The sequence below is a fragment of the Tursiops truncatus genome, chromosome 3 (genome assembly GCF_011762595.2).
Source record: "Tursiops truncatus isolate mTurTru1 chromosome 3, mTurTru1.mat.Y, whole genome shotgun sequence".
NCBI classification, from domain to species: domain Eukaryota; kingdom Metazoa; phylum Chordata; class Mammalia; order Artiodactyla; family Delphinidae; genus Tursiops; species Tursiops truncatus.
The window spans coordinates 28471840-28486100 of NC_047036.1; the positions used below are offsets into that span (position 1 = coordinate 28471840).

A 14261-nucleotide genomic window follows, 5' to 3' on the forward strand; every position below is an offset into this window, starting at 1 on the left:
GTAATGTAGTTATGTAGGAAAATGTTCTTGTTCTAAGAATATACATGCTTAAGTATTGAGGGGTAAAGCATCTTAAGTACAACTTATTTTCCACAAAAGTATATATGTGTATGTATTTATGTATGTATATAAAAATGTTATTTATTACATATACATATAATTTTTTAAAGAGAAAGCAAATGTGGCAAAATGATAGCCAATTGGTGAATCTAGATTAAAATATTATGTGTATTCATTCTACTATTCTTTCAGTTTTTCTGAAGGTTTGAAAAGCGCATGGAATACAACCAGCATGCTCCTTCAGAATTACCAGGTGAATTAAAAATAGGTACATATTTTTTTATCCCCTGGGAGGCTTACAGACTGCTAAAGGCTTTATTGAAGTCTCAGGTCATTAGCTATGGTGACTGTAGTAAAAAAGTGGCTGAAACTTTTTATAACATGGGCAGGATCTGCTTTGCCAAAGGAGAGCTCAGAAAGGCAATTCAGCTGCTAAGGAAGGTGAATACTGGCTGGTGTTTCACATTTGCTCCCAGGCCTGTAAGCAAAATGTGAGGGGAGATGTGTGTGTGTGTGTGTGTGTGTGTGTGTGTGTGTATTTTCCCTTCCCTTCCCTCTCTCTCTCCTTCCTTTTTTTTCTTCCTTCTCTTTTTCTTTCTTTCTTTTTTTTTAAGTAAAGTGTTCTCTTTTGAAAATTCTTCACATTCTTAGATGTGCTAAGGGAGAATATGACTACAGAAACTTTTGTTGTGTCTGTGCCTGGACCAGAGTTTTAGAAGAGCAATACCCTAACCCTGGAAACTTGGCATGGCAGTAGCAGAATCTTGTGAAAGCACCAAAGGTTGTGTTGGAATAAGGAACACCTTGTCTAGCCATCATTACCCGAGCACTGATTCCCCTTCCAGGGAGCTCAGACAACCCTAGAAGTTCATTGCCTAGTAGTAGGATGTGGCAAGAGGTGTGCCTAACAGTTGTTCAGCCAGTCAGTATACTAACAGCCCAAGCTAAAGACTAGGTAAGATCAGTAGTGATGTCTCTACATAAAACCCAAATTAGTTCAGTTTCAGAGGAAAAGTTGGTAAAGATCAACTGATATTCAAGAGGGCAGAGTCAAAAGCAATCCACACATGGGAATTCCCTGGTGGTCCAGTGGTTAGGACTCTGCGATTTCACTCCAGGGCCCCAGGTTCAGTCCCTGGTTAGGGAACTATGACCCCGCAAGCTGTGCAGTATGGCCAAAAAAAAAAAAAGCATTACACACACACACACATATATTGGCAGGTGTGGAGATATTTTATCTCATTTCAGGTTAACTTAATGTAATAAGTATGAAAATAGTAAATAACAGAAGAATGGGGACTTCATTTTGAAGAGGCCGCTATAGCTGGTCCTGTATAAACACAGGGCACTGTTCCCTCCAGTACCTTCAGATTCTTTTCTCAAGCCTTGGGCAGTTTTTACACCTCTGTGTTAATCAGTACTCTGCTGAATACAGTTGTCCCTCGGTATCCGTGGGGGATTGGTTCTAGGACTTCCCACCCGCCCCCCTCACCAACACCAAAGTCTGCAGGTGCTCAAGTCCCTAGTATAAAATGTTGTAGTACAGTCGGCCCTCTGTATCTGCAGGTTCCCAGACTGCGGGCCAACCGCACTTGAAGGGGACGCACTGCAGATATAGATATTCTCTTTCTGTGCAGCTGTCTCTCTTCTGTTACTCTGCCCTGAGAGTCTCCTGAGACTCTCAGCTCCGTATGCTCAATTCAGGGCGTCTGCTGAGCTCCACTTCCCTGCATCACAGCCTGGAGATGGTCTCAAAGCAGTAATCTGGGGCAATCATAGCGTTTACTTCACTTGCTTTCCCTCTCTCAGGGAACACTGTCCTTTGTTGCCTAATGTTCATTGTCATGAAGATCGTTCCAAATATATTTCGTCTACTTTTTCTTTTCTGGTTGTTTCACGTGGGAGGGCAAATCTGGTGCCTATAATTCCACCTTGATTGGATAGAGAGGTCAGCAATAAAATTTACAATGGAAAACTGCCTAAGAGTAAAGTTATGTAGCATGAGAATGCAATGCAAGTTTGGGACACGTACACTGATTTCATTTATATCTACCCGTTTGGTTACAGCTATTTGGAAAATCCTGGTGGAAACCACTGTGGGTTTTAGGTAGGCATGCTGTCCATTTTCAGGCCTGTTACTTTGGTTTTCCACAGCCACATATGGTAGTGGAAGCTTCAGTGAAGTGGAATGATACAGGTACAGCACTAGGGGGACAGAGCCTTCGATTCAGACTCCTTCCTCCTTGGAAGGGAACCAGGAGGAAGAGTAGTACAGGCATCTGAAATGTCAACCTGTGACATCTCAGTTCCACTAGTGCTCTCCTGAGTTTGGTTTATAATGAAGGTGCTTGTTATTTGATTCTCTTTAAACTGTTAGGCTTCTCAACTCGCCTACAGTGTCTGATGATTCAAATCCTCATATATGGAAAAGAGCACTGTAGAAGCAGAGACACAGAAAACCTCCTTAGCCTAATGCAGAGGTAAGTTCTGACCCTGATCATCAACCAGGTCTTCAGTGTGGATATATGGATAGCATGGCCTCACCCAGGTTCATTCATTTAGGGGTGATTCACCTGTTATTCTTGTTAGTAAGGCAAAATGCCGGCCTGTACTATGCATCTGGCCAAATCCTAAACTGGAGGTACCTAGTCAATTTCTAGTAGTCTCTCAGAACCCGATGTTACAGGGGTCTGCTGCAATATTATTTAGTATTTATGTCTCTTTCAATGCTGAGCATTATAACCAAGTCCTACAAGACTGTTTCAGCTAACAGCTTGTGACAGATACAAACTGGGTTTATAACAAAGCAAGTGAAGGAATTCCCTGGCAGTCCAGTGGTTAGGACTCCATGCTTTCACTGGTGAGAGCCTGGGTTCTATCCCTGGTGGGGGAACGACCAGAAAAAAAAGTAAGTGAATACATTAAACTTATTTTTCTTACAAAACATACAAAATCTAAGTCCCTAAACATAAGGCAACTTTTGGGGGGAAACAGTTGTCTCCAAAGTTAAAAATAAAAGAGCCTCTTCAGATTCTTCTTAAAAAACGTTTCAGCCAAAGAAGAGTGTTTTGTGTAGACCTGCCCCCTTCTTGACCCTTGGCATATCATTGCTGTTTGTTCATCTCAGAATGATATTGATCCTGAACTGTTCTCTTTTGTTGTGTGTATACTAAATCCCTAAAACTGAGCTAGATCCTATCCATAAAGTATTTAATTTTTACAAATACCCTACATGATAGCTCTCGTTTGACAGAAGGGGGCCTGATGTTCTATAAAAGAACATGCCTAAATTCACTTAAGTCTTGGAGGTTTGGACCCAAGCAAGTGTGGCTCTAAAGGCCATGTGCTTTCCCCTTAGAGCCCTCTAACAAAGAGGGGTGTCATTATGGGGTGAGAGTTGGGACTGTGATTGCACTTCACTGGAGGTGGCTCACAGTTAGTACTTTCTCACTACGCTGGCCAGGTGGGGGACCAGATGAGCACAGAGAATACATCAGCCCATCCTGTCCCCATCCACCTCAGTCAGAGCCACACCTAGAGGAGGCCCAGCAGCAGACTGTCTCCTGTTTGATCTTACCCAGGAGAGAATGTTCTCTAGCCTCTCAGTGATGCCCACGGTAGGAGGGTATATGGGGAACTTTGCCCTCTGCCTGCTGGTGTATATGAAAGTATGTTTTCTTAGTCAGTAACCATAACAGTATTAATAATAACTATAAGGTAGAACTTCTTCCAATCCCCTGATATTGTAACATACATGTATTATTTCTGATTCATAAATAACCCTATTCGGTAGCTATTTTATCTTACATGTTCAGGTGATGAAACTGAGACTCAGAAAGTTTGAATATCTTGTTTAAAGTCATCTAGCCAGTAAGTGTGGTAAGATTTGAACCCAGGACTGTCGTAGTTCAAAAATATACGGCCTTTCACTACATAGTAGGGATTCTGACTTTTGAGGAATTTGAGACTGTATATGGGGACACCTGATCAGCAGGCAAGTCCCCAGAACCTCGTTTTACATATGGGGGAACTGAGGACAGATATGTTCAAGTTCAATTACCCCGGAGGAGGCAGAGCTGGGATGTGAACCCAGGTCTCTCTAGCTCCGGAACGTGCTCTCCATGGGCAGCGTAGCTTACTCTCTGACGGCAGGCTGTCTGGATTTTAAATCAGGCTCTCTGACCTAGGTGAGCTTACTTAACCTCTCTCAGCACCTTTATGCATCAGTGAAATAACAGTACCTTCCTCAAAAAGTGGATTTTCTGAGAAATAATAAGATCACATATAATACAGCACTTAGATCAGGGCCTGACAGGTCTTTAGTACTCAATATATGTTGGCATAAGAATAAAATAAGAAGAATTATCTTTCTGAGATGCTGGAGATAATAGAATGTTTCGATAAGAAGCTTCTATATATCACGCTATTACTATTTTATATTAAGAGTGATGGGTAAAAAGTATATATTACTGGAGTCAGCCCTGTCATCTTAAACCTGCCTCTGCCACTTAATAAGTATATGACTTTGGAAAAATCACTTAACCTCTGAGGCTTGGTTTCTCCATCACTAAAATGCAAATAATAGCATATGACATAGAGTTGTTGTGAGTTTTCGATAAAATAACATATATAACATTCATAGGCCAGTGCCTGGCAGAATATGTACTCAATGAATGTTAGCAAAACACATTTCCTCCCCCTTCTTCTACAGTACATGCCTTTTGCTTCCAGGGTAATAGGTCAGAATATTTGAAATCCTAATTGTGATTGATCGTTGGGCAGTATTACAATATGTTTGTATGTTTGAGAATTAGATTGAGAATTTGAATCTTTGAACATATCTAAAGTACATTTTGTACACTGAAGGTAATAATAATGAAACTAAAAGTACAAAACATGTAACTTAAGACAAGAAATGCATGTGTCCTCAAAACTGGAACAAAGTTCTACTCAGCTTGTATTTAAAAAGAGAAACTTCAGAATAGCTGGAGTGAATCCATTTCCTCAGTAGCTTGAGGTTGCTTTTCCCTCGAGTTTTTTTTTTTTTTTTTTTTACTGTTCCTGGTTCCTTGTCCATGATTTGAAAAGAATGATAGGAGGAGGAGAAATTAGGAAGCATTGGTATAACCCAATTCAGGCCCCAGGTAGTATGAGTTTCTTTTGGTTCTTGGAGGCGAATTCTTCTCTCTGTAAATGACAGTGAGACCTAGACCTACCAAGAAAGCACATGTAAGGGGAAAAGAAGAGTCTTTTGAAGGACTCTGCTGTAGCAGAAGTCCAGTCAGTAAGATGTGAGTCCTGAAACAAGCTCATATCTCATTCCTCAAGAATTGCTGAGCAAAGCCATAGGCGTGGCTGCCAAAGCCCAGATGTCAAACACCACCACCACCACCACCAAACAAAAAACCCCACAAAAAACCCAGTACAGGAACTGTTCTCTTGGCTTGAGCATCTTGCTGGAATAATCAATCCCAGATGTCCTGGAACTCTGCTAGTTTCCTGATGTGCTCTTGTGCTTTCTACCCCACCTCCTCTGGAAACCCAGTGACAACATTCACCGAGCTTTCATTGCCAAGAGCCCAAATTCTTGGCTTTTGAAGCCTCTGCAAAGAAGTGAAAGCAGAACTGGCCCCATGAAATAGGAGTTGGTTTCCAAGGTTAAATGTTAGTTGCAAGAGCCTCAGATAAGATTTCAGGGTAAAAAAAAGGCACAGAAAGTCTCAGATTTGGAAGTAAACTTTGAGATTTAGTCTTTTACCTAAATCACAAATGGACTTCAGTTTTAATCATTTACATATCGAGCTCCCTGTAAGCTCTAGAAATACTAAGATGTTTAAGATATAGTCCTTTCAAGAAAACAGACACACATGACCAGATTACAAGTTAGTCTGTAATAAAGCTTTAATAGAAATAAAACAGAGGACAAGTAATAAATTGTAGGGCTGGAAATGTAGGGGGAGACAGTGTGTACGCAGCAGGCAGGTGGCTGGGTCTTCAAAGAAAAGTAAAACATCAACAGGTAGAAAAGCCAGAGGAGGGCGTTTCAAGTAGCACAAACAACAGCACAGTGGCCTGGAGAGACTTGGTATTTCTGAGGAGAAGCAAGCGGCCTTGAGTTGTTGTAGCGGGAGGTACCTGAGTAGGAACGTGCTGGAGATGAGTTTGGAAAGATAAATTGGGGTCAGATTATGGAATGTTTTATGTGCTATGCTGATGAGTTTAGAATTTGTTCAGTAGACAGAAGGTAACTATCAAAGGGTTTTGAGCAGGTTGTGCCACGATCAGTTACTGGCTTTGAAACATTAACTGTCAGCCATGGGAAGGATAGATGGGACCTGAGGAGACCATAGAAGTAGGGAGACCACTTAGGAGGCAGATGCAATAGTGCAAGGGAGAGATGTTGAGAGCCTTAATTATCTAAAACCATAGTAGAAGGCACATGGAGGTTGGATTGAGAACAATTTGGAGTCTCAAATTGGCAAGACCTTAGAGCTGATTAGATGTGAGGTGTAATGGAGGCAGGGGCCCATTCAACGGTGGCTTTGAAGTTTCTAGCTTGAGCAACTGAGTGAACGGCAGTGCTATTAAGTGAGAGCATATTGGCAAGAGGAGGTCATCTTGGAGGATGGCTAGGAGGTCTGAGGAAGATAAAACATTTTGGATGTGTTAAATTTGAGGTACCCAGAATACGTCCACTTGGCAATGTCTAATAGGCTGTATGGACCAGAAATTCGAGATACGTTAGAAGTTAAAGAAATGGACAAGAAATCCATGGAATGTGTGTATGTTAAACAAGAAAACGTAGGCAAGAACTTTGGAGAACGTTTCCACTTATTTTGGAGAGAACATATGTGGTGTTTTTGAATCAAAATAGAGAGGGCTCAAGTGTGAGCTTTTCCACTTACAGTGAGACTGAATCTTCCTTTCTTCATCTAATGAAATACGAACAATAAGATTCTATTTTAAAGGCTTTATTTAATGTATGGCACATACTAAGCGTCTGTGAAATGTTAATTATTGTAATTATTATTATTGTATTATCTAGGGGTCATTCAGAAGGAGGACTGGGAAGGAGACTCAAGAGGAGTCTTTAGAGAATTGGAAGAGTCAGGAAAAAATAGAAAGAAACTCATAGGAGGAGAAAGTTTCAGAGAAGGGAATGGTCATTATCAATGTCACAAAAGACATGAAGGGGCAGTTCAAAGAGGGAATGCAAATGTCCAATAAACACAAAACAGGATTTCCAATCTCATACAGAATTTACAAATTCAAAAACTGAAATACCATTTTCAACCTACTGTATTTGTGTTAATGAAAAATACAGGTCATATAAACCCAGCTCTGTCAAAGGTATGGGGAGATCAGCCCTCCCAGTACTCTGGTATGGAACTGTTGGTTGATATATATATATCCACAGGTGACCAGCTAGAGTTTTATATATCTCTATATACATATATATGTATATCTATATCTATGTATCTTCCTTGTAGATCTGTCTATTGTAGGAAAACTGGTACATGTTAATGGTCCATATAATATGGTCATTCAAAAGCATGAAGTAGAGCTTTGAAGAGTCATGGAAAAATATTCCAGATATATTATTAGAGGTAAAAACACACAAATAGATATTAGTATTATATACAGTATAACCCATAAATATATGTAACTATATAATTAAGGAGGGTAACAGTAATCTCTGGGGTATGGAATTATGGGGTCCTTTCAACTTGTGTTGAAATAATGTATATTATTTGACTTTTTTTTAAACAACAAATATGTATTATACCTCTGATAATAAAAGAGAATAAAAATTTAAAAAGAGTATCACATACATGTCAAATATTGAGACAATATAATGTAGTGTTAAGAGAATGGACTAGAGCCAGATGCCTGAGTTACAATCAGTTTATTTATTAGCTGGGTGAGCTTGTCACAAGTCACTTTATTTCTGTTTTCTCACCTATAAAATGGGGATAATAATACCTACTTCATAAATGAGTTAATGAGTTAATGTAAGTAAAACTCCTCACAAAGATGCCTGACACATAGTGTGTGCTAATTAGAAGTGATGATGACAATGATGACTAATAAGAAGCCATACAGGCAAATAGAAAATCATCACTGACATGACAGTGAGCTGTACTGGTGGAACAGATTTTTAAGATTACTGTTTGTCCAGTACCTGTTTAAACACCTCCTCAAATCAGGAACTCACTCATTACCTGTCCAGGTGGCCCTTTCCATTACTGGACAGTTCTAGCTGTTAGAATACAGTAGTCATGGACTTTAGAGTCTGACAGACCTGTGTTTGAATCCAGGCTCCTCTACTTTCTGTGTGCTGTAGGGCAAGTTATCCTAAGCCTCAGTTTTCTCTAATGAGGATTAGAATAGCATCTATAGTGTGGAAAGATAATAAAGAGTAAATGAGATTGTTCACATAAAGCACTTCGCATGGTATTTGGTATATGGCAAGTGCTCTATATTAGCTATTTTTGCATCTGTAGCCAGTCACCCAGACTTACGGGAAGTATGAAGGCATGGCGCATTAGCTTCGTCTTTGTCCTTGTTAGACGCCTCTAGGACAGCTGCATGCTGAACACTTACTTTGGTATAACTTTTGATAGGTCTTAAGCTGTAGGAGACACTAGAAGGAGCAAGGAAAACCATCCTTTTCTCTTTACAGAAGGGAAGAGGGAAGGTGCCTCAATGCCCATTAACCTATTAGTGATCTACTGTCTTCTTAGTCATATGAACAAAAATGGCCTTTTCTGGGCTGAGGGGCTGGGGAGAGAAAGCCAAAGAAAAGTAGGGTGGAAAAGGAGGATTTGGGGTGATTATTTCCAGAGAGAACTGCAGTTAAGTAGGAGAACAGGTGATACACTCAGTAAATTTTGTCAGCCAAACCAGTCTTGGGCAGGACCTCAGTGATGAAATTTATGACCCGTAAGCTAGATTGTTTCCAGGCTGCTGCACTCATATTCTTTCCTATCACTAGTAAATATTCTAACACTGCCTCTACAAAATTGAAAGAGAAAATATTTGCCAAACCTTCGTGTATGAATGGGTGAGGAGCAAAATCTGCTCTAATATCCAGGTGCCAAGGGGCAGTGGCTCTTCCAAATCAGGACTCTAGGAATGGCTGGCAACACTGGGGCAGATAGAGGAGTGAACATTTAGGAGCATTTAGCTGCCCCCCGCCGCCCAGGGTCTCACCGAAGGGGAACAGAGGCTGCTAAGCCACAAAGAGCCAGCTCAGGGTACCTGGTCTTCAGCAGAGCACTGGGGGAACTCTACAATCAACAGCCACTCTGCCACGCCCACAAAAACAGATTGACGGGAGGTATAGCGTGGAGTAGGGCAAGGAAAACAAGTATATTTTACCTCCTGGGCCCACTCTGGTAGTGGTTTCCTGGAGTGATGCTTGAAGTTCCAGAGCAAAAGGCTGGGTTTGGTGGAGCTGGGTTTATTATTGTCTGTCATGGGGCATGGGTGGGGGAAGAGCTAAACTTCTGCCACAAATTTGCTATTCATGCCCAAAGAGCCGTATACCTTGAGTCAAGGCACCTTGTGTGTGAGTCCCACCTCTGCTATGAAATAGCAATGTAACCTTAAGTTGCTTAAACATTCTGAGCCTCTTTCCTCAACATTCCTTCAAAACATTTATCTGGTGAGCTCCTACTAAGTGCTAGGTGCAGTTGGAGCTGCAGGTGGTAATGAGATAAATAAAACACGGCCATTACTCTTAAGGAGACAACAATCTAGCACAAGAGACAAACATGAAAAATAATGAAAATGTGAAATATTGATTCTCTAGTAGAAGTCTCAGTGCACTCAGAGCAGCAAGGAGAGAGAATCTAAGAAGGCTGGAGAAGACTTCATAGACAGGGTTACATCTGAGTTGTTTCTTGAAGGGCGAGTAACAGTTCATCCAGCAGGAGAAGACATTACAGGAAGAAGGTACTCTATGCAGAAGCACAGAGGCATGACAGAGGGCAGTGTATGAAAGAATGGTAGGCTACTGTACCAGGCAGCACTTCCTAAAGGGTATTTCAATGTTGAGTCCAAGGGATGGAGGAAGAAAGGCTCTGTGAAAGAACTGAGTTTAGGAAGAAACCAAACTGAATTAAACAAAGTGACACAGGTTTACTTCCTGAAGGACTTCTCAGAACTTTTTTTTTTTTTTTGCGGTACGCAGGCCTCTCACTTTTGTGGCCTCTCCCGTTGCGGAGCACAGGCTCCGGACGCGCAGGCTGAGCGGCCATGGCTCACCGGCCCAGCTGCCCCGCGGCATGTGGGATCTTCCCTGACCGGGGAACGAACCCGCGTCCCCTGCATCAGCAGGCGGACTCTCAACCACTGCGCCACCAGGGAAGCCCACAAATTAATTTTTAAAAAGCCACTGTATTTATATTTACCTGAATTCTTTTTAAAATCGTCAGTGATTTAAATTTTGGCAAATAAAACGTTATTTAGAGCCATAGAGAAAATATCTTAGGTCTGGTTTTATTTAAAGCAAAAGGTATGTAGAGCACATGTTTGAACTGAGGGTACAGGAATACTTGTGGAGTTCGGTAAAGGATTTGGGCCCCACTTTAGGACATACGTTCTTTCTGAACAAGGACGATCTCACCAATGAACTATTTTATCTGATCATAGAAACATGACTTCAACACATCCCTATGAACTAATTTTTCTTTATGATTCATGGTGGTTACGAGCTCTAGCTCTGGAGACAGACAAGCCTGCTCAAATCCCAGAACCACCACTTCCTGGCTATGTGTAATCCTGGTGTTCTCATCCATAGGATGGGGATGAGAATAGTACCTATCTCTTGGTGATGCTGCGAAAATGAGATAATGTAAGTAAAGTGGTTATCATGTAATAAATAAGTTATTTTCATATTTACTGAAACCTGGGCTTTGACTTCATTACCTTCCAGCTACACCACTGGCAATGAAGGAAAATGAGATAGGGGCTAGTAACTGTGAAAAGCTACCACTTCGCTGGTGTGGAAAACATTTTGCTGGTTAATATCTCAAAAGTGAGCTAGAGCTTAGCCCCTGGAAACATAATATCATAGACGAGGCAGTCTGATATAATTACTTATATGCAAAGACGATGATATATACACTATGGAAGTCAGTGTTCTTTCAGTAACCAAAGGTTTCAGGCAAGGGGAATTGTGCCACCTTGTGGTGGGAGAGCACTAGGCCCAAGGCTGTTTTCAACTTGCTGTCCCTAGCAGAGATCCCTCTCTGATCTTTGCCTACCCTTGATTTTATGAGACCCCTGGGCAACTGACTTAATTGGTGCCTATTTCTTCTTCAAATTTGGAATTACAGTATCTCTTGGTTTACTGACAAGAAAGTTAAAGTGCCAGATAGCTTTCTGTATTTTATATGGTCCAGTAGTAGAGAATGAATCAGTCTTCAGTGCGACTTACATGTAAAAAAACCTCAAGTTGCTCATAAAATTTTGTAGCTGATATTTCTGTGGAACAATTTTTTTTTTTTTATTTTTCAAACAGGGGCTATGCAAACCACACTTGTTGCAGGCTTGTGGTCTAAACAGGAGGTAACTGAAGAACACTTAATAGAAACCGGGTTTCTGGATCAGTCTTTCGGACCAGATTATTTCTAACTCTTGCCCAACTTCTCCAGTATTAAGAAAATGGAGTATGGAAATCTTAATGGCTGGAAATGGGGATATAAGATCCTCTTTTTAGCATTTACAGTGCCTCCGGGCTGTAAATCTCTGTGCTCAGGAGAAGAAATCACCTGAAAATCATGAACACTATAAAAGGCCCTACATTTGATAAAAATTTTCAGCTGTGATTAAAAGCAATCCACATATCTTAGATATCCTTGACCTGCCATCTGAATCAAGCAAAGGGTTCCCTGTTCTTTAGGGAGAAAACCCAAGACTCTAGTACCATTTTGGAGGCCTATTAGCAGAATCAGCATTTTAGGGGGATGGTCACACGGTGAAATAGTTGAGGTCAGCCTTCTAGGTCAGCCTAGACTGAGGTCAGCCTTCTCAGACTGAGGTCAGCCTTCTAGGTCAATAAGGCAGTGATTGGTGCTAGCAGGAGGGAGAGAAGGCAAGAACCAAGAAAAATGCACAAAGGGTTTTCTCCTTTCCTCTAGGTCTTCTGTTAACAGTAAAGAGAAAACCTCTACACAAGATAGCCAACAATAAAGCCAACATTAATAAAAAAAATTCTGGATCACAAAATATATTTACCAACACCGATAGCAGTGGCAGATCAAAAGCAGAACAAAGGACTCTGGGAAAAAAAAGATCCACTTAGCATTACAGGTAAAGCACCCAAGAGCCATTAGAAACCAGGATCCTGTAACTTGGGAGAAGCAATCTTTAGACACGTGCTTTAAGTTAGTTTTTCATGTCACTAGGACTCATATTACCTTCCATTTCCCTTTTTCTAACTCTACTTTCATTCTTTTCAGTCCTTTTTAAGAAAATTCTGCAATACCTAAGTATTATAGTTTATTGGCAAACATTTAAATATACCATTTGTAAGAATTTTTAGCCATAACCTGTTTGAGGTCATTAAAACTGCTTTGTGAGGAAATATTTGATCTTCTGAAACACTGGCCTGATCCGGTTTACTGAAGTCAGAAAGGCCATTTTGATTCTTATAAATGAAAAAACCAGGGATACGAAAAATTGATTTGTTCAAGGTCAATCTGGTGATTATAAAGCAGACTTCCTGAATCACAGATGATTACTCTTTCCATCCCACTATGCTGCCCCCACCAAACTGGATTAAAAAGGCTCGTTTTAGGAAAGGAATGCTCACCAAGGTTGTTAAAAAAAATCCTGAGCCCCTGAACAAGTGTATATCTAGGAAACAGGCAATCTCCAATCATATTCCTTTGTGTACCCAGGGACAAAGGAGAAGTCAGATTCAAGTTTATATTATAAAAAGCTTTTATTTTCCCCTTTTCATCGCTCCTCAGTTACCTGAGCTGATTTAATAGAGCTCAAACACCTGTGTCTTTGGGGATCCAAATTTGTCTCTGACAGCATCTCTATCACTCACTCAGTGCTGCTAGAGCCACATCTTGGTTCTTCATTTAAGAAAGTATATTTTCATTTCAGTCATTTGTCCAGTGTGTAAATCGTAATAATCAGCCAGTACCCAAGGTATCAGCAGTGAGCAGTGTTCTGCTGTGGCAGGAGTACACACACACACCAGTTAATCCAGTGGCTTGCCCTTGGACTGCTAGGCTTCCTCTCCTTCCTGGCTGCAGCCACTCTCCCTCAGCTGATTCCCAGAATGCTTTACGCTTGGCACTCAGGACTGAGGTCTCAGGTTGCGGCCCTGGCTGAAAGCACCTATATTCCATTGACCTTCTCTGCAGTGCTTATGAACTGGTCACCTAGTCGGCCACTGCAGATTTTAGCCCTGTCTGGAGATGGGACTGCTGCTGTTCTTGCCCAGAATACTCTGAATTGACTAAGGCAGCCTCAGAAGAGTTGCTTCCATTTTCGCATATCCAGTTAAGAATGGATTTTCAACATTAACTGTGATAAAAACAAATTATCAGAAAGAAGTGGCCATTCAGACTCTGTTTTTGGGTGGCACTAAAATTTTTAAAATTTTACTATTTCGTGAGACCCCAAAGTCTTAACATCTCCAAACTGACAAACCTATATCCAGAAAACAAGAGCACGAAGTGTAGCACTGTAAAATAAAATGTTATGGTGTAACCCTCTTGTTTCATTTGAAATTATTTGTCATATTTCCAGTTTTTCTTTATTGGCAGTATAAAATTGCTAACTGTCCACTCTCTGAGACTTTGACTTTAAAATGTTTTATGAAATGGTAGTAATAATGAATGGTAGTTATAGTTTTAATATCCTCGTATCTGACAAAATAGAAAGTTGTCACCTATTTTGGTTCCAAAAGTTTTAAAATTTTACTATTTTGTGAAATCCCTAAGTCTTAAGAAACCACATTGGAAATGTTCAGCAACACAACTCACTACAAAGTCTCACTCTTGGCAGACTGTAGATGAGAACTAAACTACTTTCTAAGCTCATTCAGTGGGAAGCAGCAATCTGGGTAACAGTCCAATCAAACACCCGATGTTTCTAGCTGACCCAGTCGATAAGGTCATATACAACTTTTACATTCTTTTAAATTAGCTACTGGCCACTGAAATTTGAGGTAGATA

The 14261-nt window shown here is 40.7% G+C and overlaps 1 protein-coding gene across 1 annotated transcript in view; it reads left to right on the plus strand.

Moving 5' to 3' along the window:
* Nucleotides 1-7882, plus strand: part of TTC23L (tetratricopeptide repeat domain 23 like) — a 55617-nt gene extending 47735 nt beyond the window's left edge. Inside the window, exon 10 of the mRNA XM_073802049.1 lies at nucleotides 2458-7882. Coding sequence (XP_073658150.1) covers nucleotides 2458-2544 — 87 coding nt within the window. The 3' untranslated portion in view covers nucleotides 2545-7882. The remainder of the gene's footprint in view (nucleotides 1-2457) is intronic.
* Nucleotides 7883-14261: the final 6379 nt, after the last annotated feature.